This window comes from Typopeltis vanoorti, chromosome 23 (assembly GCF_054136105.1).
Source record: "Typopeltis vanoorti isolate ZY-2024b chromosome 23, IOZ_Tvanoo_1.0, whole genome shotgun sequence".
Classification (NCBI taxonomy): Eukaryota; Metazoa; Arthropoda; class Arachnida; order Uropygi; family Thelyphonidae; genus Typopeltis; species Typopeltis vanoorti.
The window spans coordinates 60652223-60678833 of NC_143571.1; the positions used below are offsets into that span (position 1 = coordinate 60652223).

Sequence of the window (26611 nt, forward strand, 5' to 3'; positions counted from 1 at the left end):
AAAAAGAGATCCATTGTCTTTATAAAAATGTTTTATGTCTACATCTATAGCAAACTCCAATCAAGTAAATGAAATTAATGAAGCACTAACTCAAACAGCTAAAGCTCCTGGCACTGATGGCATCCTTCCAAACTTTCTTACTCACCTTGGCACAAGAGCAAAATCCTGGCTATAAAATTTCTTCTCCACAATAATAAATGATTAACATCTCCCAAAACTTTGGCATGAATCAAAGATAATAGCCTGCCAAAACCCAATAAGTCACAACTGATGATTCTAATAACTGCTGTGCTAAAGGATTGTTATACTCTAAAATTTTTCCAAAAATAGAAGCCATCTTACTCAGTGAACAGCTTGCAGAAGCTGCAGTGACCAAGTCCTAGGTTCTGGTCAATGTAGGACCTGGATGCCATAAGGGTTTTAATAAAACAGGTATTGCCTTCATAGACCTAACATCAGCTTAGGACACCATATAGAAGAAAGGTTTACTGTATACAGCAGCTAAAATAATCAACTGCCAAAAAAACACTAAACTTACTACAGCAAATGCTCTCCAATAGGAAAATAAAGGTTCATCTCAATTCACAAAAAAGGAGAACATTTATCTTACATGATGGATTACCATAAGGATCTGTCCTTGCCCCAGCTTTATTCAACCTGTACACAAGTGATACCCCTCCAACAGCTAGTCAACAGTTTATCTATGCTGATGACAGCTATTGTCATCCAAGACAATACTTCCAAGGCCTTGAGGAAACACTGAGCAAAGATATGGGCACTACAAAAATTACTTTGAACATTTGTGACTATCTCCTAATCCCAGCAAAACTGTTGTTTCTGCCTAAATAACCACAAGGCTCATAGAATTTTATAATCATCAATAAAAATAAACTTCTGCAACTTGCCTAATCTATAAAAGTAACCTTGTAAATGTACTATGAAAACTAAAGTCCTCTCTTTTTTGGGGTAGAAATCTCAGGTTTTTTTTTTTTTTGCTGATCATGATGTTACTGAAAAAAAAGAAGCAAATGACAATCACAACAAACTATATAAGTTGTTGCTTGTTAAGAACTCTCATTTAATTCATGCCATGCCAAGACAAATCATGTCATCATACACAATTTGATGAATTTTGCCCAAGTCATTTACTAAGTTAACAATAATACCAAACAAATGCTATTACTGCTTATTTTTTCACCAAAAAAAAAGTTCTCTCCCCTCATTTAGTTCCCCCAAATTCAAGTCAGTCAAATGCCTGAAGACCTGAATACCCCTTGAGGGTGCATATCGAAGGATAGCCTGAGATTATAGAATAACAATTCATTTCTTACCATAGTAAGCCACTGCACGATCCATAATACAACATTAAATTACTAGATAACTAGATATTTGTCTAACAAATTATCTGTATCCTATCTCCTTAAACATGCCAGTCATATACAAATGATTCATGTCTCATTAATGTAAGCTGGGATATTCACTACATGTTTGGTAATTTTCTTTATTTGTTGCTTATACATATTCTTTTCTTTCAACACAATCTTTTCCCTTTCTACCTAGCTTTAGTTTTCTGTAAAGCACAAGTCAATTTATTGTACACTTGCTTATGCAAACAAAAATGGGATTTGTCTTCAAGACTATATTGTGAGTGGTCAGTATGTTTAGTGCTCGTAAAACTGGTATTTTATAGTATACTAAGGGGGGATATGCCCTGGCGCCCCCCCCCCCCCTTATGACAAATGATCTCCATGTCAAATCACTTTGAAATCCAGTGCAGAATTGACAAGTGCTTGGAAAACAAGTGATATGATGTTTAATCCAGCAAAATTCCTCGTGAACTTAAATATCATATCATTTGTTATCCACCTATTCACTAATCTATACAAATTTACAAATTCCCTCAACCTTATTTCTACCAGCCAATATGCTCAATATCATAGCAGCAATGCACTGTAGTCTTTGCAACACTTGCAGTGTACACTCTTATTTCAAACTCATCCAGTTCCTAAAGCAGTAGTTCCACAAATACAGTACACTAATCTTAGCATTTGCAGTCCAAAGTGCAACACTTACCATTAAAACTGCAATGTCACTGATGTCAGCATTAACAACTTAACAGAGAATAATAATAATAACAGCATTAGTTATTCTTCTCTTAGAGAAGACCTCCAAGGGCTCATCACAGGAGAGCACTACTGTACACAATCCACCACCACCATATGCACTACTTAATCCTCCATCTCTACTCGCTACATCCCACTAATATTATTTGTCTGGAAGAAATGTTTTTTGTATGCAGGATAGAAAACCTGTATTATCTATATGCAGAAATGAAAAAACAGAATTTCTAGGAGCAGGAACCTTACCACCTTTGTATGAGATCAAGCTCCTCACCTTCAAAGTCTACAAAGATTCCTCTTGTCATGATGAGAATCAAACTGGTCTTTTCCAAATGAAACAATGTCTCATTTTTCCAATTGTGCTATACTAATATGACAGTCATGTTTTTGTATATTGTAAGATGTTCTGTTTTGATACAGAAAGCCCCTCTGCATTTAATGTTCATTCTTGGTCCGGTAAAGGATCCAAAGTTTCAAAGCTATGAAGGCATATCAAATTACACTGATCACTGCAGGCTACATCCTCCTCTAATAACAGTTCAGGAACTCCGACACTTTTCACAGATGAATTTGCTTTTATAAAATAAAATAGAAACCTTAGCTAATGCCATGATAGAATGGTTAAATCACACCTGCAATGATGTGCTAGATCTATCAAATTAATTTCTACTAGCCAGTTTTTATGAAATTAAAAACATCATCTTGGTGAGATCGGATAACCTGTAAAGGTTTGTTGAATCTTAAACTGGATTTGAATCCTAGCCTTCCAACTAAAAGATAATACTTTTGCTGAATGAGGCTCTAATATGAAATACATAACATTCGATTATATTGTTAATATTCTAGATTTAATAACTTAATCTAATCAAGTATAATTTTGCACAAACTACAGAAAGAATTGACATATGCAAAATTTTTTGTCTAACCTGTCCAGGGCTGATCCTCCAACAGTAATTCAGTTTTTCAAATAAACTCTTCAGTTCACTAACTGTTGTCTCGACATCTGTGTGTACAAAGAATCTTGTCATACGTTTCACCAGACGCTGTAAAGGACCCTACAATAGTTGAAGAAATATTGTAATTATAAATATAAAATAAACTCAATATATATTAAGTATTTAATACTAAAATGGTAACAAGTTGGCCACATGCATTTATTTACTTCTATTTCAAATGTGTTAACTACTGTATTCATGTATTTTCAAAACAAAGAATGCACATGCATGATTAACTACTCTAAAAACTTATGATTAATTTCAACACAAGAATAACTTATTCGTTCAAGCTATATGGCCAATTTTATTCTGGAGGTCACAAAACTTAGAAATGACTTCTATCGTGCTGATCTGCATTCTTATATTGAGACAAGATATTATTATTTGACACCTCCAGGGAGTCTGAGGACTCATCTGGGTTATAAATTGTTGATAATCCAACTCTCAATTGAGAGTTGGGTTATAAATGTAAGGTGTCTAGTCTCCGATCAGACTAGATACCATAATATGAGAGTTTGAGAAAACTGAGGGATGAACAGATGAAATCATATTAAAAATGAAGATATTAGGAATTTGGCATCACTAATATTCAGGAATGTGTGAACAGAGATAATTTAAAGTGGTATATTGTTACTTAACAGAATGGAAGAGGAAAGGCTAGCAAAACGGGTGTTTGATGCCAAGATGGCTAAAAAAAGTTCTAGGGTCATGATGAATAAAACTAATTTGGAAGAACATTTCTGACAGGAAGTTAGCAATGTAAACTTATCATTTAGTTCTATAATAGTGTCTTGTACATTTGAGGATATATAAACTATATATACACCTATCGATGGATGTTATATAAACTAGAAATCAAACTGAAGTTGAAAAAAATATAATTAAAATATTTTGAAGCAGATCACAAACATGAAACATATCTATTTAGACTGCAATGCTTAACCATGTAAATTTTTTTTTTTTTCGAAGTAAAATATGTGATTATCCATTATATACATTTATTGATCCAGATCTTGTATGATCATAAGCCAAGCATCATTATGGCACCAAAGAAAGATAATTGTTAGCACTGCAAATGTCTTACATATCCATGTCATTGTCATTTATATAATGGTGTATTAACAAATTTATAGCATAAAGAAATCTTTCATATATTTTTGTTTACTGAAAGGAAAACATACACACATGCTTTACAAAATTATAGTGAGGATTGTTTTACCAAACTATGAATATAGCCAGTACTGTGAATGATCATGTCAAAGTATACACTTCAGCATAATGAGATTTCAACAGCATATTATGTTGATAAGGTTGTGTTTGGAGAAAATGTTAAGGAATCTTATGATTATGGTGAATAGTATTTGAAGTTCAAATGTCACAAGTTGCAAATAAAACTCAGAGGATAGTTGTGATGCTGAAAAAAAATAAAAAAATTGACATGTAAGGATAAGAAATTCATTTTGCTTCTTTACAAGACCTTCATATGATTGCACTTGAACTATTATGTGGAAATTTAGTCTCTTGGGTTCCAAGAGGATAAAGAACCTATGGAAAGGGTGAAAAGAAGAAGAGGTACAAAGATTATATCAGGATTATGGAATGTAGAATATGTAGATTAAAAGTATCAGAATGCAGACACTGGCAAACAGGAGTGATATGACAGGTTTATATATATGATATCAGTTGATAAAATTTTTCATTATAAGATGAGAAGAAAAAGATATCCATGAGAGAAAAGAAGGTTAACAGTTGGTATAGCCTTTCCCAGTGAGTCCTTGCTCGACTCCTGGAGGTCTCTGGTGATGTTCTAAAAAAAAAGGACAAATGACAAGAAATACGGTTTTTAAATTAACAATTTCACAATGTTGAAATAAAAAAAATGTTTTCAGTAGAAAAATAGCTGATGGCTTACTATGTTTAGTTTTGTGCTTGGTAATTTTGCATATTTCTGCTGTTATGCCATTCTCTAAAGCAGTCAAAGAATCTCCCAGTTGAAGCAAGTTTTCTAACAGATGTACAACCATGTTCACAGAAGCTGAATCACCTACATATAGTTCTTAGTAGTTAAATGGTCATTTTCATTGGTTTATCATTAGATATTTTGTTGCATTGTATCATCTATCATTCCCACAGGTTTCTGTATAATGTAATAGATGCTGCTATTGTGTCAAAAAATTTTTATGCTATAAATAGACAGCAAGAGCTAGTTTTTGCATTTTCATACTGAGATCGCTATGGCCAGTTACATGCTGTTAACACTTCGCAGAAAAATTGCAATTCATGCTTTGAATAGAAAAGGCTATTCCTCTCGCTAAAAGGGTGTCCTGTAGTTAATTACTGTGGTATAGCTGCTGTCAAAATTGAAGGAAACTGGATCTTTTGAAAGGAAGGCAACAGGTAGAAAACCCTGGTGTAGACAGGCCACTGTCTACACCAGGGTTTCCCAAATTATGTTCCCCAAGCCGTGCATTTTTATTAAACATGGAAGTAATTCGGGAAAGGGAATACCGCCATTTATGACTGCATATAAAAATTGCCTGCAAGCCGATTACAATAATGGGCGAAGTACCCTCTGTTCTCAAAACTGAATGAAATAACATCTATGTTGCAAATGTTAGTGACCAATCAGCAAGGAAGTATAAAGAAAATTTTTCCACTGAAATTGAAGATCAAGGTAGTCTGAATTCGGTTCTCAAATCTAGTAATACTGAATACTTACTTCACAAGTTCGTATTGTAGGGTGAAAGTGCTTGTTTCGAAAACGTAGTGCCGTGATTTTTTAAAAGTAATAGGTCTACAGATTTAAATTTTAATATGAATAAGAGACAAGGGACTTTGTTTAATTTTGGTGTTAAGAAATCTCTTATTGAAGGTGTTTGTGATGCAACAAATAGTGACTCATCCACCCCCAGCCTACAAAGCAATCTCCAGTGTGTACAAAAGGAGGGCAAAACTAACAGCACACAGAAGAAAAAGTCTGCATCCACTTGCAAGTACTTATATTATAAATTTTTAGTGATCAGAATGGGATATGTCAATGAAAATCAGCACAAATTAATTTAATGATGTTGGCCTGAGGAAACTACAATATACTACAAGATTTCATTAGTCCAGTGATTGATAACTGATTTAAATATAATTTTATATTTGTCAACATGTCACACCATATACATCATCAAATTCCTCACATGTACCCTCAAGGGGTGTACAGGATATGACAGTACTACATGAAAAATTTACATCATTACTAATTTCCTATCTACAATTTTCCTCCAAATCAGTCTGTTACTTGTCAAGACTCAAATATTATCATTATCAGAATTTATATTTCTATCGTCTAAGGCACACTGTACTGCATCAATCCACCTATATCTTGGTCTTCCTCTGGGTCGTTTTCCTGCCAACCTGGCAGAGAACACTTGTTTTGCTAATCTTTCCTCGCCCATTCTGTTTAAGTGACCATACCACCTGAGATTAGCTCTGCTAATGCATTCCTGGATGCCAACAATGTCAAGTTCTTTCCTAACATCCTCGTTTTTAACATGATATTGCCATTGATGCCATCTGTTCACGCATTTAATCTTTCTCAGGACTCTCATGTCTGCGGTCTCTAGTCTTTGGCCAAGTGTTTTACTTCTGACCCAGCTCTCAGATCCACAAGATAAAACTGGTTTGAACACTGTTTTGTATACAGCTAATTTAGTGTTCCGACTAATTTCTCTCTTATTCCATATGAATTTATTCAAGTGACTTCCAACCATACCAGCTTTGTTGATTCTGTTGTCTATTTCCATATTTAATTTACCATCTTCAGTAAAAATCGTGACTAAGTAGCTGAAATGCTTTACTTATTCCACAGGTTCTCTGCTCACAACACAGTTGACATTTTCAACAATACTACCTATTTTCATTGTATGTCTTTTTAATGCTCACCTTCATACCATATCTATTACAACAGTTATTCAATTTAGTCAGGGACTCTTGCAAACTTGTAGCGGATTAGTTTAGAAGTATAACATCGCCACATGAAGCAAAGAGCTGACATTAACATCTCCAATTCTGATATCATGTTTAATATCACTTTCCTTCATAATGTGATCCATATAGATTATGAATAACAGAGGGGATAATGTACATCCCTAACTCACACACCTGATTTTAGTTTAAACCATCTTCCTGTACCTCCTTCGATTCTAACTCCTGATTTAGAACTCAAATAAAGGCTACATATTGCTTGATATAATGTCCAATTTATACCATATAACAGGAGTGTTTTGAACAGCTTTCCTCTTAGCACCTTGTCACATGCTTTTTCCAGAACTACAAAACTTAAATACAAATATTTGTTATATTCCCATGATTTCTCAACTATTTGTCATAAAGTGAAGATCTGATCCTGACAGCCTCTAATCAACCTGAATCCAGCTTGTTCTTCACCAAGCTTTTCTTCCACAATTCTTCTCAACCATTTCTCAAGTAAGCTTGCATAGATCTTGCCAGGAATACTCAGTAGGGAAATACCTCTGTAATTCTCACATGCAGTTTTATTTACCTTTTTATATATGGGTACTATTAGAGCTCTGCTCCAATCATCGGGAATTCGTCCCTCTGTCCAGGCTTTTTGAAACTATGCAGTGCAGCCACTGTAACACTTTTATACCACCATATTTCAGCATTTCTGGTCGAATATCATCTACTCCTGCTGCCTTTCCACATTTCAAGCCTTTGATGGCTTTTTCTACTTCAAGTATGGATATGTATTCCTGACAGTATGCCTGTTGAGTGTTTGTTACCACTGTGCTATCACTGCTTGTTTCATTTTAGCAATTTTTCAAAGTAATTACTCCATACTTCAAGGATATCTTTTTCTCCTGTTTTCATGTAACCTTTATTTCTAACTCCTTTTACAGCACTCTTTCCTCCATTTCTAAGCTTCTTAAACAACCTGCAGAATATCTTACCACCTTCTTGATATTTATTTTCTATGTTCTTGCCAAAGTCCTCCCATGACTTTTGTTTAGCTAGTTTTACACACTGTTTAGCTTTCTTACATTTGTCTCTGTATTCTCTAAGAGCACAAGCCGACTTATTTGCCAGGAACTTTTGATATGCTTTTTTCTTTTCCTTCACTGCCTCTTTAACTTCCTCTGTCCACCATGGAGTTCTGATTTTTCTATCCTTGCAGACAACCTCACCATGTGCCTCTCTAGCTGAATCAATCAGGGTTTTCTTCAAAGTTTGCCACTGATTCTCCTAGGTTTGGTTCCTGTTCTCAAACTCTAATTTTTTCTTCAATAATCTTTGTGTATGTTAGTCTACAGTTCACATCTGAGAGCTGCTCAACTTTTATTCACTTTAAAACTTTCTTACATGTTATTCTTTTCAATAAGAAATTCAATTTTATCCTGCTTAAGCCTAAATAGTGATTGCTTCCAATTTCAAATCCTCTGTACACTCTGGTGTCCTGCACCAGGAAGAAAACATCACTATCATCAATAACAGAGCCAATGAGATTTTTCTTATTCCTTATTTCTTCTCTCCATGTGAATTTGTGCACATTTTTATGTTGGAAAATGGTGTTAGTAATAACCAGTCCATGTCCTGAGCAGAAATCCAACAGGTATTTGCTATTATTATTAGCTTTGCTCTTTTCTCCAAATTTTCCAAAAATATTTTTGTAAGTCTGACAATCATTTCCTACTCTGCTATTTAGATCCCCAACAAGGACCAACTTTTCCTTTTTCATTGTGTCAGTTGCTTTTTCTAAAGCATCAAAAAATTCCTCCACTTCTACCTTAGTAGAATCTTCTGTGGGACCATAGAAACAAATAAGTCTCATTGTCCAATTCCCCATTCTGATATTTGTCCATATCACTCTACTCGAGACTGCCTGCCATTCAAGAAGATTAGCCTCTTATTTTGTGTTGAATACTATGGCTACTCCTGCTTTTCCTTGATTGTCATTTCCTGCATATAACAATTTGTATTTATTGTTCAGAAAGATCTCACCAGTTTTTGTCTTTTTTTGTTTCAGTCACCCCTATTATGTAGATCTGGTACTTATCTAATTCCTCAGCTAGCTCCATTTCTTTGCTATTCAGGCTTCTTATGTTGATAGTACCGATCTTTAACTCTGGTGATGTTGAGTTGGAATGTGCTTTCAGATTTGTTCTAGTAGCTGAATTTTCGCTGTTCGCCCTGGTTCCCTGGCAAAAACAACAGGGGCTTTGTTTAACTGGGCAATGCCCCAGCCAGCACTAAATTTTGTCACGTTGTACCATAATTTTCTATATTGGTTTAACCAATAAGAATACAATTTGGTTGGCTAAATCCCAAATTGCCAGCCCATCCTCATTCATCCAGTATCCAGGTAGATACCCAGCATGGTGTACCACGAGTAAGTGAGGATTGGACATTAGGTCAGAGGCCCTGGTTGGTTCTCTGCATTCCTTTAAAGGCTATGTGGAATTCTCCTCTCAGTTATACAGCTTTGACCCTTAAGCATCCCCCACCATATAAATAAGTATACTAATACTCTTTATGATTATGCCATAATTAATACATTACAAAATAACCAAGGTGTTCTGGGAAAATTTGAAATTGAAAATTCCATCTTGTTCCAGAGAACTGAAACAGGAGTGGGAAGAACAAATGGGATTTGTGGCAAGCTCTAACTGTCAAGAGAAGACTCATTCGTCAGGAACTGATATTCAGGCACCTTAAAAAAAAGAAGCCCTTGTTAACCAAAAATATGAGATTAGCTTGGTTAAATTGGTGCAAAGAGCATGCCAAATAGACTCATGATCAGTGGAAAAGAGTACTTTTTTTTCCTGATGAGAAAAGTTTAACCTGCAGGGCACCGACAGCAGACAGAGTTAGATGATCAGGGGAAAGGTGTCAACAATCAAATTCTCAGCTAGGCAGATGATCTGGGGCTGCATGCCATATCATGATTTGTATCACTTGCATTTCACAAAATGCAAAGTGAATGCACAAGTGTACCAGAAGATTTTAGAAATGCTGCCTACTATCAGAGAACACTTTACCATAACGATGAACTGCATCTTTCAGGATGATTCTGTCTCTTGTCATAGGGCGAGAAGTATAAGCAATGCTATTATAACCCTAAAATATACCATATGAATTCAGTTTAGTACTTAAAAAAAGCTTTAGTTTTTGTTGCAGGTTAATAAGTGGCTAAATGACCACTCAGTTCAATGACTATTATAGCCAGGAAATAGCCCAGATCACAATCTCATTGAGAATTTGTGGTACCAAATGAAGACAGATACACAAGAAGGGCTTCAAAAAGCCATTATAAGGCTATGGAACCATGAATTGACAGTTGCATCTATCAGGAAATTGATTTTGTCAATGATTCCCCCCCCCCCCATGTCAAGCTGTAGTAAAGACAAGAGGAGGACCCACGAAGTACTAAACAGCAAAAAGTGAATTTTTCACTTTGAATGTTAGTAAAACTCTGTAGTTGAACTCAATTTTGATACCAATTCTTTTTTTCTTGTAAAAATATTGTGCACTCCATTTTGAAATATTTATGGTCATTTCCTAATTTCGTCACATTTTATACTAAAAAGAGCCAAATATTAATCAAAAATTTTTTTAAATGTTACATTACCTTCTTCATTATTTATGACAATTACTGTGTTATTATCCCTTTGCAAATAGAATTTTTTTTTTTTTTATTTATTAAAAAAAAAAACAGTTACAGCAGGTGATGACTGCATCACTTGCTGTAACATGAACATGTTTCTATGAACATGTGCAGTATTAATAACAACAAGAACTAGTAAACTGAAAAGCTAATTTTGAAGAGTAAGGAAAAATAATCTATATTAATTCTGATTAACAGTAGCCACGAAGTACGAGGGTGGTCTGAAAAGTTCTCGGCCTAGACCATAGATGGCAACATTATCTGCAAGATTTTTTTTTTTCTGAGTTACTACATCTGCCATAAGCATCCATGTAAAATTGCAAGTCATTCTATCAAGTAGTTTATTTTATACAGCTGTCTAAAGCAAAATTGTCTGTATCCCTTGAAATGGATAAAATTGAATATGGCAGGTTATAAACTTCTTTGTAAAAGAAGGTTTAATGCTAAAAGAAATTCATTCGAAGTTCATAAACTTTTATGAACTTCGAATGAACTTGAAATGCCTCTAGTCTCTAGAAGAGAGACTAGAGGCATTTCAAAAGAATGTGTAGGATATATTTTGCATGAAGAATTGCAAATGAAAAAGCTTTGTGCAAGATGGGTGTCTTGCTTGTTCACAGCAGATCAAAAATGCACTTGCAAGAAAATCTCTGTACGGTTAGAGCGTTTTAACAAAAATAAAACTGATTTTGTGCATTGATTCATTACTATGGATGAGACTTGGATTCACCTTTACACACCAGAATCCAAACAGCAGACAGAAGCCAGTTGTTCAGCAGCAAAAAAGACAGTCGGTTCCATCAGCAGGAAAGGTCATGGCATTGGTGTTTTGGGATGCTAAAAGGCATTTGGTTTATTAATTATCTTGAAAAGAGTAAAACAATAACCAGAGAATATTATTCCGATCTTTTAACCAGACTAAATGAAAAACTTCGTGAGAAAAGACTCAGTTTGCAGGAGAAAAAAAAAAAAAAAAACACCTTTCATCAGGACAATGCACCTGCCTACAAAGGTGTTTTTGGCAATGGAAAATTAAGGGATCTGCACTATAAATTGTTGGTACATCCACCCTATTCCCTAGATTTGGCTCCCTCTGATGCCTATCTCTTCCCAAAACTAAAACTCTTCCTCGCTGGTCAGCATTTTTCTTCGAATCAAGAGGTGATTGCAGCTGTAGAGGGATATTTTGCAGATCTCACTGAGAACCACTACATGGACGGGATAATGGTGCTGGAGCATTACCGTAATAAATATATTAGTCTTAAGGGGAAAATAAATTTGTTTTTTCATTATTAGGCCGAAAATGTTTCAGACTACCCTCGTATTTGAAGACTGGTATCTTTGAAGATACAAGATGCAGAAACTGCATGCCTACATGAAAGTGAGTGACATTCATGTAGGCACGAATATAGGAATATTTGTGAAAAAAGGAGTCAATCAATCTAACCACTATTTTCTATACAGAATCTTGGATTTTATGGAGCTCTTAGAAAAATCACTCCAGATGCACGAGAGAGCAATATTCAATGGTCAGATGGATTTGTGTTTTGTATAGTTAGCAGCTAGTTTGGAGCTGAAGTAAAACCACAAATGAAAGACAAAATCTAAGTTTTGGATGCAGAGGAGGCAATATTAATAGTGTTCATGATATGAGAGATGAGATTTATCTTTTTGGGATTACTCTATCCTTGTCTTAAATAGGGTTATCAGAAGTAAGATTAGAAGAAAATGGATATTTTTCTGCAAGAAATAAAACAGAGTTGCATTGTTAGCAATGAAATTGACAAGTTTATCCAAACCCCCAATGATGAATATTTTGGAGGTCAGAATCTAGGGTAGAGTTTAGAGGTTGTGGCAATTTGTGTATTGCAAGGTTTATCAAATGAAAAGGAGTGAAGTATGTTGTCATCAATTTTTATTGGATTGGCAGTCAGCTGGAGTACACTGATATACGGAAGGAAGAGAACTGGGCAAAAAAAAAACAGTCTTGTGAACTCCAGAGTTAATTGCACAGTCAGAAGATAAGGAACCATCCATCACTTAGCGTCCATCCAGTCAAAGCTGGCAACCAACTGCACAAGTCAGGAGAAAGACCAATGATGGGAGCTTAATAAGACATTTGTACAAGTCAAAAGTTTTGGAGATATCAAAGGTAATTACTTGAGGTTTGCCAAAGTTTTCCACTGTATTCATCCAGAGATAATAACATAAGCAGGTTCCCTGTTGATCAACAAAATTTTGACAGCTCAACTGATGACCACCATACTGGTGGTCATTAGTTGAGCCGTCGAGGCAGCATGGGAATGAGTATTGATGGTTCTTTCCATTATGTTTGAGAAACGAGGCAAGAGAAACTGAATGGTAGTTTGAGGTAGAGGTTTATATGTAAACCAAATTTCCAGACTGCAGAATATATACCAATGAAAAAAAAAGTACAAAGTAAAAATTAAAGATGCCAAGAAATTATATTCTTGGTTTAATCCTTTATCCAAGTGTAAGCAAATAAAGTCTGTGCCTGAAGTAACTTCAGGACTGGGCAACTCAGAGGCTAATGACTTCACATCACTTGCATCTGATAATGCAAAGTGCATATCCTTAGAGACATGTATAATGTCTATGCATTATGGGAAGGGTCACTATCAAAACCAGACAGGTTTTGACCTTTATTAAGGTCTCATCAGTGGGAGCCAGATCCAGAAGTGATACCAAGGTAGTGGAAAAACTTCCAACATCTATCTCAAATCCAGAGTATTTTATTAAAAAGGTGCAACATCTTTTGGCTTCTCATATATGGAAATATAAGTTGTGCACTACTTCAACCTTGGTATCACTTCTGGATCTGGTTCCCACTGATGAGACCTCAATAAAGGTCAAACTGGTCTGGGTAGTGACCCTTCCCATAATGCATAGCATTATACAGGGTGTTCGGGATAAATTTGACATATTTATAATTAATTATATTTTTCCGTAAGTTACATGTATTAACACACACTTCTCTTCATTTAAAAGTTTGGACCCTTCTTCATTCATATACAAGATGTCAGAAAGGATGGATAGCTGGAACCCACCTGAATCATGGAAGAGAATAACTTGTATCATGATGATTCGTGCCCGCCATCAAAATAAGGATATTACGACTGCTTCCCAATGCTCCCTGAATACAGTAAAAACAATCAGGCATGAACTAGAGACTTGCAATGGTGACTACGAGGATGTAGCAAGAAGAAAGATCCCTAGCAGACGATCTGATTGCGTTCGTACAGCAGAATTCCTCGCAAATCTGCAGGTGTTGAAGAACCCTGGCATTGGAATTCGGGCTTTGTTCGTGGAGTTGCTAACTGTAGTCAAGCCCTGGATAACAAGGGTAGCCAATGGTAGGCCGTATGTATGGCAGCAGGATTCGGCCCCTTGCCACACCTCTGGGAAAAGTCAAAAATGGTTGTCTGAAAATTTCTACGACTTCACCAGTCCAAATGTTTGGCCTCCAAACTCCCCAGACCTTAACCCCATGGATTATTTTGTATGGGGCGCAGTTGAAAAAGACACCAATCGCACTTCCAGTAATACAAAAGCCCAGTTAATGGATAAAATTAAAACAGTTTTTGCGGCCCTTCCCAGGGAGACTGTAACATCAGCTTGTTCGAGGTTCCGAAGCAGAATTGAAGCTGTGATCGATGCTAATGGTGGTTATTTTGAGTAAATCTTGTTGATAGTATTGTAATTAACTCTGCCTGTAATGTTTTTTTGTCAATTCATTAAATTTAATAGATACAAAGAAGATTTTCTTTTTCCTTACGAAACTGTCAAATTTATCCCGAACACCCTGTATATGTCCATAAGGATATGTACACTGCATTATGAGATACTAATGCAATTAATGTGAAGTCATGAGCCTCTATATACAAGTAACCCAGTCATGTTACTTCACGCACAATTTTTTTTTTTTTTTTTTTTTTTTTTGCTTACGCTTGGATAAAGGATTAGACCAAAAATATAATTTCTTGCCATCATTAATTTATAATATAACCAAGTGGAAAAACTTCCAACATCTATCTCAAATCCACAGTAAAAAAGGCAACATAGTTAAGTCTGGTGTAGCACAAGCATTTAGAAAGTTGAATGCCATTAAGATCAGGAAACTTTGGTATATTATTTTGGACAAGATGAGTGATGGAATGGAGAAGAGCCAGGGCATTTGCTTTTTCTGTGGGTAGTGGTGCAAGAGAACCATCCAGATGTACTACTGGAGACAGCAGGTGTGCAAAAGCTACGACCAATAACGCTGGTTAGAGACCAAAAAAACATGGCTACCACTTAAACAGGATACAGTTTTCCTCCTTTTAGTTCCTTCAAAATCAGTTTCATATATTGATAGTTTTCTTGCAGCTACTTCAGGCTTTAGCATAAGCAATACGAAAGATGAGTTTTGGATGCAAGTTAGTTATGGTATGTTTGATCCTTCTCTTGTATAGGCCCAGCACATAGCTCAGAGAACTAAGGCTCAATGATTCAAGCTAATGTCCTGATATATCTTCTTGTGTGCAGTCAGGGGTTTGGCAGAGGATAAGAAACTTCCAAAGATTTGGAAGAGTAATTTAAAATAAATTAGCTGCAAGACTTCTGCAAAGCATGTGCTTATTTTCAAAGTAATCTGTCAACTTTAACCAAAATTTTTTTTAAAGGTACTGATTTTCACCATTTTTGCATGAAGGAAGCCTTGCACATGGTCTACTTAGTCTACCTCTTTGTATTCATTTATAAATTTAGTTTGTGTTCTCTTCATTAGTTGCAAACCTATCCATAATGGGCAAGTTTATTGGCAATCATCCTCTCTTCCTGGTACTGCAAATGGTTAATCTTTAAAAGAAATAAGAGAGAATAGTCTGAATAATGGTTTACAGGTAGTCTGTACTGATTTTTTTTTGTTCTTTCAGAAAGCTTCCCAGTGTAAGGAACTACTATGAAGAACAAGAACCTCTTGTTGGTATGCATGACATTAGGAAGACATTTCTAATTCTGAAGAGTAAATAATTCTAGCTCTGCATTAATTTATTATTATGAAGTATAGGGAAATTAATTAAGATTTGTTTTGATGTTTTCTGTAGATAAGTTATCTAGACCAGGAGTGTGTTTTTTGCAGATATAACTATTAAGTGAGGATGAAAAGGATTTAAAACATTTAAAAACATCTAAAACAGATGTGTTATCTGATTACAGACATACAGAAAAGATTTATAAAAACATTTGTTTGGAGCATACTTTTATAGTTATGAGACTTGGATTATAATAGCAGAAGACTGAAAAAGAATTAAAGCATTTGAAATGTACTGTCAAAGAGTATTACTAGAAGTAAACTGGAGAGAAAGAAAAACTAATGAAGAAATCTTGCATGAAATAAAAGAAAACCAAGTATTGGAGAAGATAATCAAAGAAATATGAAAAGACATACATGGGGACATAATGGATGAACACCTCCATCCCTTAGAGAAGATATTTAGATTCATCTAAAGAGGAAAGCTGGAAATAGGATGATCTGATCTTGAAGAGTGAACTCTCCATAGTGATACAGACTACCCCCTTAAAATGATGAAGCCATCTAGACTGGGGAGTCTGTCGGTAATTATCTGAAATTGGAAATAATGAATGGTAGTTGTGTTCAATTTCTGCTGTAAATGTTATTCTGGGGTTTGAGTGTGTTAAAATACAGGGTGTTTCAAAAAGAATGACCAGATTTCAGATAATTATATCTGATAATGAAAATGTGGTACAGCTACAAAATAAATTACCAAGTATGAAATAAGGCCTAAAGTTTCACTCAAGACAATTACAAATGCTCAATGTGCCCTCCACCTGCTGCACGTCATATCAAACTCTGGGCCAAGGCCGTTCACATGGTACAAGTCGCATTCATTTGTGGTTCATGGTTGCAGAGATATACAATTTTCAAATCGAGACATTCTTTTTGAAACACCCTGTATATCTAATGTGTCCTGGCCACGTGTAATATCTCATCAATGCAGTAACAGGTGAAACTTGGCACAATTTTTTTTTTTTCTTTCCTCAAAATGCCTTCAAACATATCAATTTGAAAAAAGAGCAACTTTATTCTGTTGAGAGATGGAAAGATTTCTGTTAATTGATATGTAGCATAGTTTCTTAGAAGTTGGTATTATTATAATCAGAAATGTTTTTTAATACAGTACTTTATCAATACACTTGCTAACTATTTTGGCTCTTGTTATGACTAGCACCAAGAACCAATGGCCACTGTCTAGACAGCCAGTACATGTATGCTAGAGGTAAAACAATATGGTATTAAGAAACATAACAGTACAAAAATGCAATGACATGTGATTTTTCAAAAATATATAGATTAAATACGTGTAATTATGAAGTTGCATTAATTATTCAATTAGTTTAGGATTCAGATTAGATTAGGAAGTAAGTTAACTACTTCATGCAGTTTAATATATTTCCCAGATTTGGGATAATGTCCATCATTACAGTTGAAGTTTGAAGATTTGTGTAAATTGCATCCACAGAAAACTGTAAACCTATCTTACACATAGCAACGTGGAGACACTTCAGGCTTCTTTACACTAAGCAATCTAATTCATTTCCAATGTAGACATTCATAAACATCCATGTTTAATCCTACTACAGCAGGATTTGAAACCATGGACTATTGAGTGGAAAGGGGAAGCACTATCCACTTAACTAATCATGTAATAAGGCTTTGAATTTTATTTAAATAAACAACCATTCATATTTGAATGTACTTATGACTAGCATCCTCTCCATGTTATGGAAGACTAAATTTATGAAGTGTAACGATCTTGATGTAATCTGTTCTATAATTCTTTTCTGTTTTGACCAAGTAACACAGTCAAAGTAGGATAAATGGCACCAACACATGGAACTAACGATGGCATATGAAATATCAGTCTTGTATAATCACAGTTGGTAGAAGTAGTATGCAACTTGTCAATGATTTCAAAAATACAACCCTGTTGGTGCGTTTCTGTGAAATATCTAGCTTCTTATCTGAACTGATATGAAAGATCAATGCTCGAGAGAGCAACTCATAAAAAGACTTATCAAAATGCTGAAAAGTGTACTAATTTATGTAAAATAATTTAATCGGACACTAGGAACACCTTTCCATTTAGGAAAATAAGGAGGTGTTTCTAGTCAAAAGTGGCCACTTAGTTTACATCACAGTATTGTTTTATATTTTAGTCCTAGCATTCACACACAAAACACTGATAACTACAAGCAATTATAACCAGTTCATCTGCATGTTTACTTTATTCTGCACTTATGCTATATATGAGAAGTACAGTGAAATATTTGTATTCTAACATCAGTTTAATTTCCATTTCTCCTGATCAGTGATATGCTAAAAGTAAACAGTGTAACAAATTTTTATTTGATTCCTGAAAGTTTGCTATAGTGAGAGTTGACTGCATTCTGGTATACATGTGCCTCTCTTATAATTTATCCAGTCAATCTGACACTAACAGACTACTAAAAAGTCCTGACCAAAGCCTAAAAAAAAATTTTTTTTAATTCACTAAAAGACTTTCCATTATAACAAATCATCCATATGGTCTAAGAATTTGCTAATGTGACAGATGACTTTGATTTCATGTCATTTTGCTTATTTTGACACTAAACATGGTTCTTACTTCAACCAAAAATTTGGGCTTTATTAAAATGAGTTATTTCAAATACTAAATTTCATTCAAACTTGTCCAGCCAAAGCAATGTTGTTGAGGTGTAACAGATAGTTGCATAATGTTTAGAAATACCTAAAAATTCATGTGTAAGATATTATGCTTTAGATATCTTAACATATAGCAGTATCATATCTGATCATTTCATTAAGAATAACAATGACGCTTTACTATCACCTACATTTACCTGGTCCTTGAATGGATTAGTACATCAGGATGACCACTGGAACAGTACTAATAACTATATGTCCAGTTAACAAGTCAGCATATCTCAATTTCTCCATGTTACTAAATAAGAGAATACCTGTGTGTTTTGCTGCAATAAATTAGAAATGAATTACCTGTGAACTTGAAGGAGTTCCAGCAATCTGGCTAGACAACAGCATATGCTCTGGATGAGCAGGTTGTGAAAAACTGATACCTCTACCCACAGCTTCCATATTAGAGGAGTCTATTTCTTCTGAAAACAAATGCTGTTCTTCCCTACAGGCTGGCACAGGCTGCGAGCTGGATAATTTAGTTAAAGACTCTTCCCTGACAACATACAATGGGGAAAAAAAAAAGAGTAAATTTAAAAAAATGTATACAACATTGTATATATTTTTATTTTTTTTCTTGGCTAATTACGCTGCACAACAATTTCATGACTACTTTCCTTTTAACTTGAATGTAGAGACAGATATTTTCTAACTTAAGCAACAATCACTTCAAAGACTGCAAATGTGTTTTCCTCACCATTTCCTGCACTTCAGAAAAAAATACATCAGAAAAGTGATAAAAGCTAAAAGTTCTTAATTACTTCATAAAGTTAACTGCAAACTGAAGCTATATAAACTCCTACAAAGCAATTTTTTTTTTTTTTTTTTTTTTTTAATAAAAATATCCACGTCTTATGTAGGATTTGAACTTGCAGCTTTTGTGGTAAAGAGCAGTGACTTACCAATTGAGGTATTAAGCTAAAGAGATTAATCAGTAGTCTTTTTTTCGATGAAATGCATACACTCCTCAATGCTAGCAGCCAATTCATTTCTACTGAAAATCTAAACTTGTCACTAATAACTAACAATTTAAGAAATTTTTGAAACAAGAGAGAAAAGTATCTTAATTTATGTAATTTAATACCATATGGATATCCCAAAATCATAAAGCATGAGTGGGCTCAAAATATATAAATCTCTCTCATATATTCACTGCTCAAAACAATTGGATATTTTAGTTTGTCGAATAATTATAAATTTCTGCAAATAATTATAACTATTGGGTACTTTATACATGAATAAATATTTCTTACTTATGGATAGGTGTAACTGATGAGATATTCTTTATTACAAAGGTGACAAATTATACATTTCAGCATGAAATAATTTTAAGAACATTAACAAGAATAGCCAAAAACGCTTTTGATAATTTTTAATAGGGTATATGGTCTCCATTAACAGCAGTACATCTTGATTGCATGGACCAGATAAGATGATCAAACAGTTCTTGTGGGATATTTCCCTACTCTTCTGTGAGAGCAATTTCAAGCTCTTCAAGTGATCATGGTGGCACCAGTCAAGCAGAAACATGACTACCTAAAGCATCCCAGGCATGTTCGATTGGATTACCAGTGAACAGGCAGCCAGTCAATTCGTTCAATACCTCCTTCCTCAAACCACTCTTGCACCAAATTTGCACAGTGTGGATGAGCATTGTCATCCATAAAAATGAATTCTTGGCCAATTGCAGCAAATCTCATCATGATACCTTTGGGCTGTTAAGGAACCATTTCTGATAAAATAGAGATCAGCATGGCCACATATGCTTATTCCAGTCCATACCAAACTCCCACCTTGATGTTGGGATCTTTCACGAACAAACTGTGGATTATTTCTTGTTCCACTTTCACGGCATAAAGATATGTCAGTTATCTGGTTGCAGACTGAACCTGGACTTGTCACTAAAAAGTACATGAGCCCAAATTCTTCGGGCTCTTTTGTGAATTGCAGTAAGTGGAATGCAAATCATTGGTCTTTGAGCATATAAACCTATGGCATGAAGACAATTTCAAACATTTGTCCCTAGAAAGCGATTCCAAAGTTGCGAAATTACGCTTTGAGATACAAGACATGCCTGAGTGACAACTTGCTGCATTTGTTCAGCTTCTAACCGACCAATGGCTCTCCAAGCAATGGATTCTGGGATATCATGTTGCTCTGCCATTTTTAACAAAATAGTGGGTGGTAGGTGACACAAGTTTACAATTGAAGTCATAATTATGCACTGTGAAAGTGAGCACAACAAGCCACACTTTTATACCCCCCCCACATGCTAATACGGCTAAGACATGTTTCGACAAGTCTTAACATGATTTTGTACTCAGTTGAGTGTTCTACACTGTTGTATATTAAGAATATTATAAAATAAATGTGTTACATTTGTAAATTATTTTTATAACTTTAAAATTTACAAGAAAACCAAAATATCCCCTAATTGTTTTGAGCAGTATATATATATTGAGAGAGAGAGAAAAAAAATGATGTCAGTAAGTCAGCATGTGTGCTTAAATTAGCACAACAAGTGCAAGAAAGCTTGATCAGATATACAAAAGTAGCTATATATATAGCAAAAATAAAATGGCTTTTTCAGATATTTTTTTTTTTTTTTTAAAAGAAATGCCTTCTGATTTAATGGTCCAGGCCAAAATAATCTATTATGTTAATAAATTCAAAAAATCTCAAAACCAGATTTTGAAAAACAGAAGAACATCACAGCACAGAAAATAACTTCCCATAATACATGTGTCTGTAAGGATATGTGCATTGCATTATAGGATACTGAGGAAACTGATTTGCAGTCATTGGCACCAGTAGCCCAGTCCTAATTACTTCACAAGCAAATTTTATTTGCTTATATTTGGATCACACCAGATTTAACATTAAACCAACTTCTTGTACTGCCTTCAATTCTAACTGCTGACTTACAACTCAAATAAAGACTAAGTATTGCTTGATATAATACCCCATTGATGCCATATAACTGTAGCGTATTGAATAGCTTCTCTCTTGGCACCTTGTCATATGCCTTTTCCAGATCGACAAAACTTAAATACAGATCTTTGTTATATTCTCATGCTTTCTCAACTATTTGTCATAAAGTGAAGATCTGATTATGGTAGCCTCTATTTGGCCTGATTCCAGCTTGTTCTTCACCAAGCTTTTCTTCCACAATTCCTCTCAACCGTTTCAAGTATACTTACATAGATCTTGCCAGGAACACACAGTAGAGAAATACCTCTGTAATTCTCACATTGTTTTATTTCCCTTTTTATATATGGGTACTATTAGAGCTCTACTCCAATCATCGGGAATTCGTCCATTTCTGGTCAAATATCATCTACTCCTGCTGCCTTTCCACATTTCAAGCCTTTGATGGCTTTTTCTACTTCAAGTATGGATATGTATTCCTGACTGTATGCCTGTTGAATGTTTATTACCACTGCTATCACTGCTTGTTTCATTTAGCAATTTTTCAAAGTAATTACTATATATACTTCAAGGATATCTTTTTCTCCCATTTTCATGTAACCTTTATCATCTCTAACTCTTTTACAGCACTCTTTCTTCCATTTCTAAGCTTAAACAACCTGCAGAATATCTTACCACCTTCTTGATATTTTTTTCTATGTTCTTGCCAAAGTCCTCCTATGATTTTTGTTTAGCTAGTTTTACACACTGTTTAGCTTTCTTACATTTGTCTTTGTATTCTCAAAGAGCACAAGCTGAACTTATTTGCCAGGAACTTTTGCTATGCTTTCTTCTTTTCCTTCACTGCCTCTTTAACTTCTATCCACCAGGGAGTTCTGATTTTTTTATCCTTGCAGACAACCTCACCACCTGCCTCTTTGGTAGAATCAATCAATGTTTTCTTCAGAGTTTGCCACTGAATCTCCAAGGTTTGATTCCTGTTATCAAATTCTTTCATTTTTTCTTCAATAATCTTTGTATATTTTAGTCTACAATTCACATCTGAGAGCTGCTAAACTTTTATTCGCTTTAAAACTTTTTTACATGCGATTCTTTTCAATATGAAATTCAATTTTATCCTGCTCAAGACTAAATAATGATCACTTCCAATTTCAAATCCTCTGTACACTCTGGTATCCTGCACCAGGGAGAAAATATCACTATTAACAATAACATTGTCAATGAGACTTTTCTTATTCCTTGCTTCTTCTCTCCATGTGAATTTGTGCACATTTTTATGTTGGAAAATGGTGTTAGTAATAACCAGTCCATGTCCTGAGCAGAAATCCAACAGATATTTGCCATTATTATTAGCTTTGCTCTTTTCTCTAAATTTTCCAAAAATATTTTTGCATGTCTGATAATCATTTCCTACTCTGCTATTTAGATCCCCAACAAGGACCAACTTTTCCTTTTTCATTGTGTTAGTTGCTTTTTCTAAAGCATCAAAAAATTCCTCCACTCTACCTTATTAGAACCTTCTGTGGGATCATAGGCACAAATAAGTCTCATTGTCCAATTCCCCATTCTGATATTAGCCCACATCACTCTACTTGAGACTGCCTGCCATTCAAGAAGATTAGCCTCGTATTTTGTGTTGAATACTGGGTACTCCTTTTTCTTGATTTTTATTTCTTGAATATAACATTTTGTATTTATTGCTCAGAAAGATCTCACCAGTTTGTCTTTTTAGTTTCAGTCACCCCTATTATGTTGATTTGGTACTTATCTAATTCTTCAGCTAGTTCCATTTCTTTGCCATTCAGACTTCTTATGTTGATAGTACCGATCTTTATCTCTGGTGATGTTGAGTTGGGGTTAGCTTTCAGATTTGTTCCAGGAGGTAACTTTTTGCTGTTCGCCCTGGTTCCCTAGCAAAAACAACGGGGGGGGGGGGCTCGTTTAACTGGGCGACGCCCCAGCCGGCATGAAATTTTGTCGTGTTGTACCATCATTTTGTATATTGATTTAAGCCAATAAGAATACAATTTGGTCGGCTAAATCCCAAATTGCCAGCCCATCCTTGTTCGTTCAGTATCCAAGTAGATACCCAACACGCTGCACCACGAGAAGGCGAGGATTGGACATTAGGTCAGAAGCCCTGGTCGGTTCTCCGCATTTCTTTAAAGGCTATGTGGAGGTCTCCTCTGAGTTATGCAGCTTTGCTAGTGTTTAAAACCGAAGAACAAAATACTATTTCTAACACTACAAATTCAGACAAATCAGCTTGTGGCAATTTGTATAACTGATGATTTTGCATAGAAATCAGGTACACATTTTTATAATTATGCCCATCATAATTTTCAAATCATGCACAAAGGAGTCCCATGATAATTGAACAGGATAAAAGGCAAATTGTGTTTGAAGAAAGCTCCTTTGTGAAGGAATAAAGCTGCAAGATATCTAGATGATTTCACAAAGGAAGAATTATTGGAAAGCTTGAAAGTAGTCACGGAATTACTGATATTGTCAGAGTTTGGAATCTGGCATAGCATTATAACCAGGCTTTTGCACATGGTGGTTATAACAGCAAAACCTAATTGATGTACCATGGCAGGTCAGCTTGCACGCTGGCTCCATTCAAGCAAATATGTGGATATCTCGACAAACTGTGGCAAGATATCTGCAACAAGTAGGCCTATATGTTAGTCTGCATCCCTTTATTCACAGTTCACTGCAGAGCATGTTTTCAGTAATGTTATAACCATAAAAATGAGCAAGTCACTAATGGGTTAGTGTACTCTATACAGAATAGTCATTTTAGTGTTTCCTCTGATTCCAGATGACACCTGATCTAGAGGGAAAGCGATACTCCTTACCATTGCTAGAATGTTCTTGAAAAGGATAGATACAGCAGCATTGGGGTCATGGTGTGGGGAGGCATGCTTAATGGACACACCAAGCTACTGGAAAAAGGTACTATGACTGGTGAATGATATTGCAACAAAGTTCTTCAACATCATATTTGATTGTTCTGTGGTGTGGTAGGCAAAGAATATTTTTATGGATGACGATGTCACACCATATCATACACGAGCATGAAGATACTTCTGGAAACAGAGGATATCAATTAAATCAAGTGGTCAGCACACTCCCCAGATCTTATCCCCATAGAACACGTTTGGGATGCAGTAGAAAGACTCATTTCTGCTCTAAATTCCCTTCAGAAAACAAAAGCCAGCTTTATCCTTGCTCTGAAGGAGGAGTGGGCCAGTTTTGCCTCAAAAGTCGTTTATCACTTGGCGATAAGCATGGTACGACATTGAAAGCTGCATCACAGTTCGGGGTTGACATACTCCATACTGAAATATTTCTGCATACAGTTTCTATAAGCACTACATTAATTCCTTAACTACATCCTCAGGAAATTTGTAACTTTTGCCAGACACATATATAAATTTCATACAAATTAAATTGCAATAACATTTTTTGTGTAATTTTTATGTAACACTCACCGATGAAAGGCTATAAACCTATAGTATGTTAGTATCAAAGAACTGTTTCTATCATCACCATAAAATTTCTGATATATACCCTAAGGGGAGGGGGAGTGTACAGGATCTTATGATCGTACCACATGAATAGTTACATCATTAACTTGATGTCAACAATTACGATTACACTGCTATCTGTCAACATTCCAATATTACCAGATCTATTTCGGTCTTCTAAGGCATCTGTATCAACCTATATCTTGGTCTTCCTCTGGGTGTGTCTTTTTCTTGTCATCATGGCAAAAAACACTCATTTAGCTAATCTCTCCTCTCCCATTCTGTTCAAGTGGCCATACCAAATGAGATTAGCTCTACCAACACATTCCTGAATGTTTACAATGTAAAGTTCTTTCCTAATATCTTCATTTTTAATATGATACTATCATTGATGCCACCTGTTCAGATCCCTAATCTTTCTCAGGACATATCTATAATCGGGTTTTATTTCTAATCCAGCTCACAGATCCACAAGTTAAAATTGGTTTGAACACACTCTTGTATACAGCTAGTTTAGTGTTTTGACTAATCTCTTATTCCATATAAATTTATTAAAGTCTTCCTATCCTACCTGCTTGCTAATTCTACTGTCTATTTTCAAATGTAATTTGCCATCTTCACTAAAAATTGTGTCTAAATAGCTGAAATGTATTACTAGTTCTATAGGTTCTGGATTCAGAATGCAGTTAATATTTTCAATGGTTGTCCATTTTAATTGTCTTTTTAATGCTGATTTTCATACCAAGTTTATTATTTAATATGACCAAATTGAATAACAGCAGTTATTCTATTTGGTCAGGGAATCCTGCAGACTTGTCCTGGATTTATTAAAAAGTATAACATCTACATAAAGTAAAGAGCCAAGGTTAACATCACCAGTTTTGATATCAGATTTAATACCACTTTCCTTCATAATGTTATCCATAGAGATGATGAATAACAGTGGAGATAATGTATATCCTTGTCACACACACACACACACACCTGATTGTACTTTAAACCATCTTCCTGTACCCCCTTCGATTCTAACTCCTGATTTAGAACTCAAATAAAGGCTACATATTGCTTGATATAATGACCAATTTACACCATATAACAGGAGTGTTTTGAACAGCTTTCCTCTTAGCACCTTGTCATATGCTTTTTCCAGATCTACAAAACTTAAATACAAATATTTGTTATATTCCCATGATTTCTCAACAACTATTTGTCATAAAGTGAAGATCTGATCCTGACAGCCTCTATTTGGCCTGAATCCAGCTTGTTCTTCACCAAGCTTTTCTTCCACAATTCTCTGCAACCGTTTCTCAAGTATACTTGCTAAATCTTACCAGGAACACTCAGTAGAGATACACCTCTGTAATTCTCACATTCAGTTTTATTTCCCTTTTTATATATATATATATAGTACTGGCCTTTTGAACTGTGCAGTGCATCCACTGTAAGACTTATACCTCCATACTTGAGCATTTCTCGTCTAATATTACCTGCTCCTGCTACCTTTCGGCATTTCAGGCCTTTGAATGCATTTTCTACTTCAAGTAAGGATGTCTTCCTGACTGCATCTCTGTTCAGTGTTTTTTATTTTTTAC

General features: G+C 35.0%; 1 protein-coding gene across 1 annotated transcript in view; it reads right to left on the bottom strand.

Annotated features, from left to right (window-relative positions):
* The window catches only part of grp (serine/threonine-protein kinase grp), a 207825-nt gene that overhangs the window by 16189 nt on the left and 165025 nt on the right, over positions 1-26611 (bottom strand). Inside the window, exons 11-12 of the mRNA XM_090412954.1 lie at positions 18865-19057; positions 3047-3175 (exon numbers count right to left, since the gene is read on the bottom strand). Of these exons, the coding sequence (XP_090269080.1) occupies positions 3047-3175; positions 18865-19057 (322 nt within the window). The remainder of the gene's footprint in view (positions 1-3046; positions 3176-18864; positions 19058-26611) is intronic.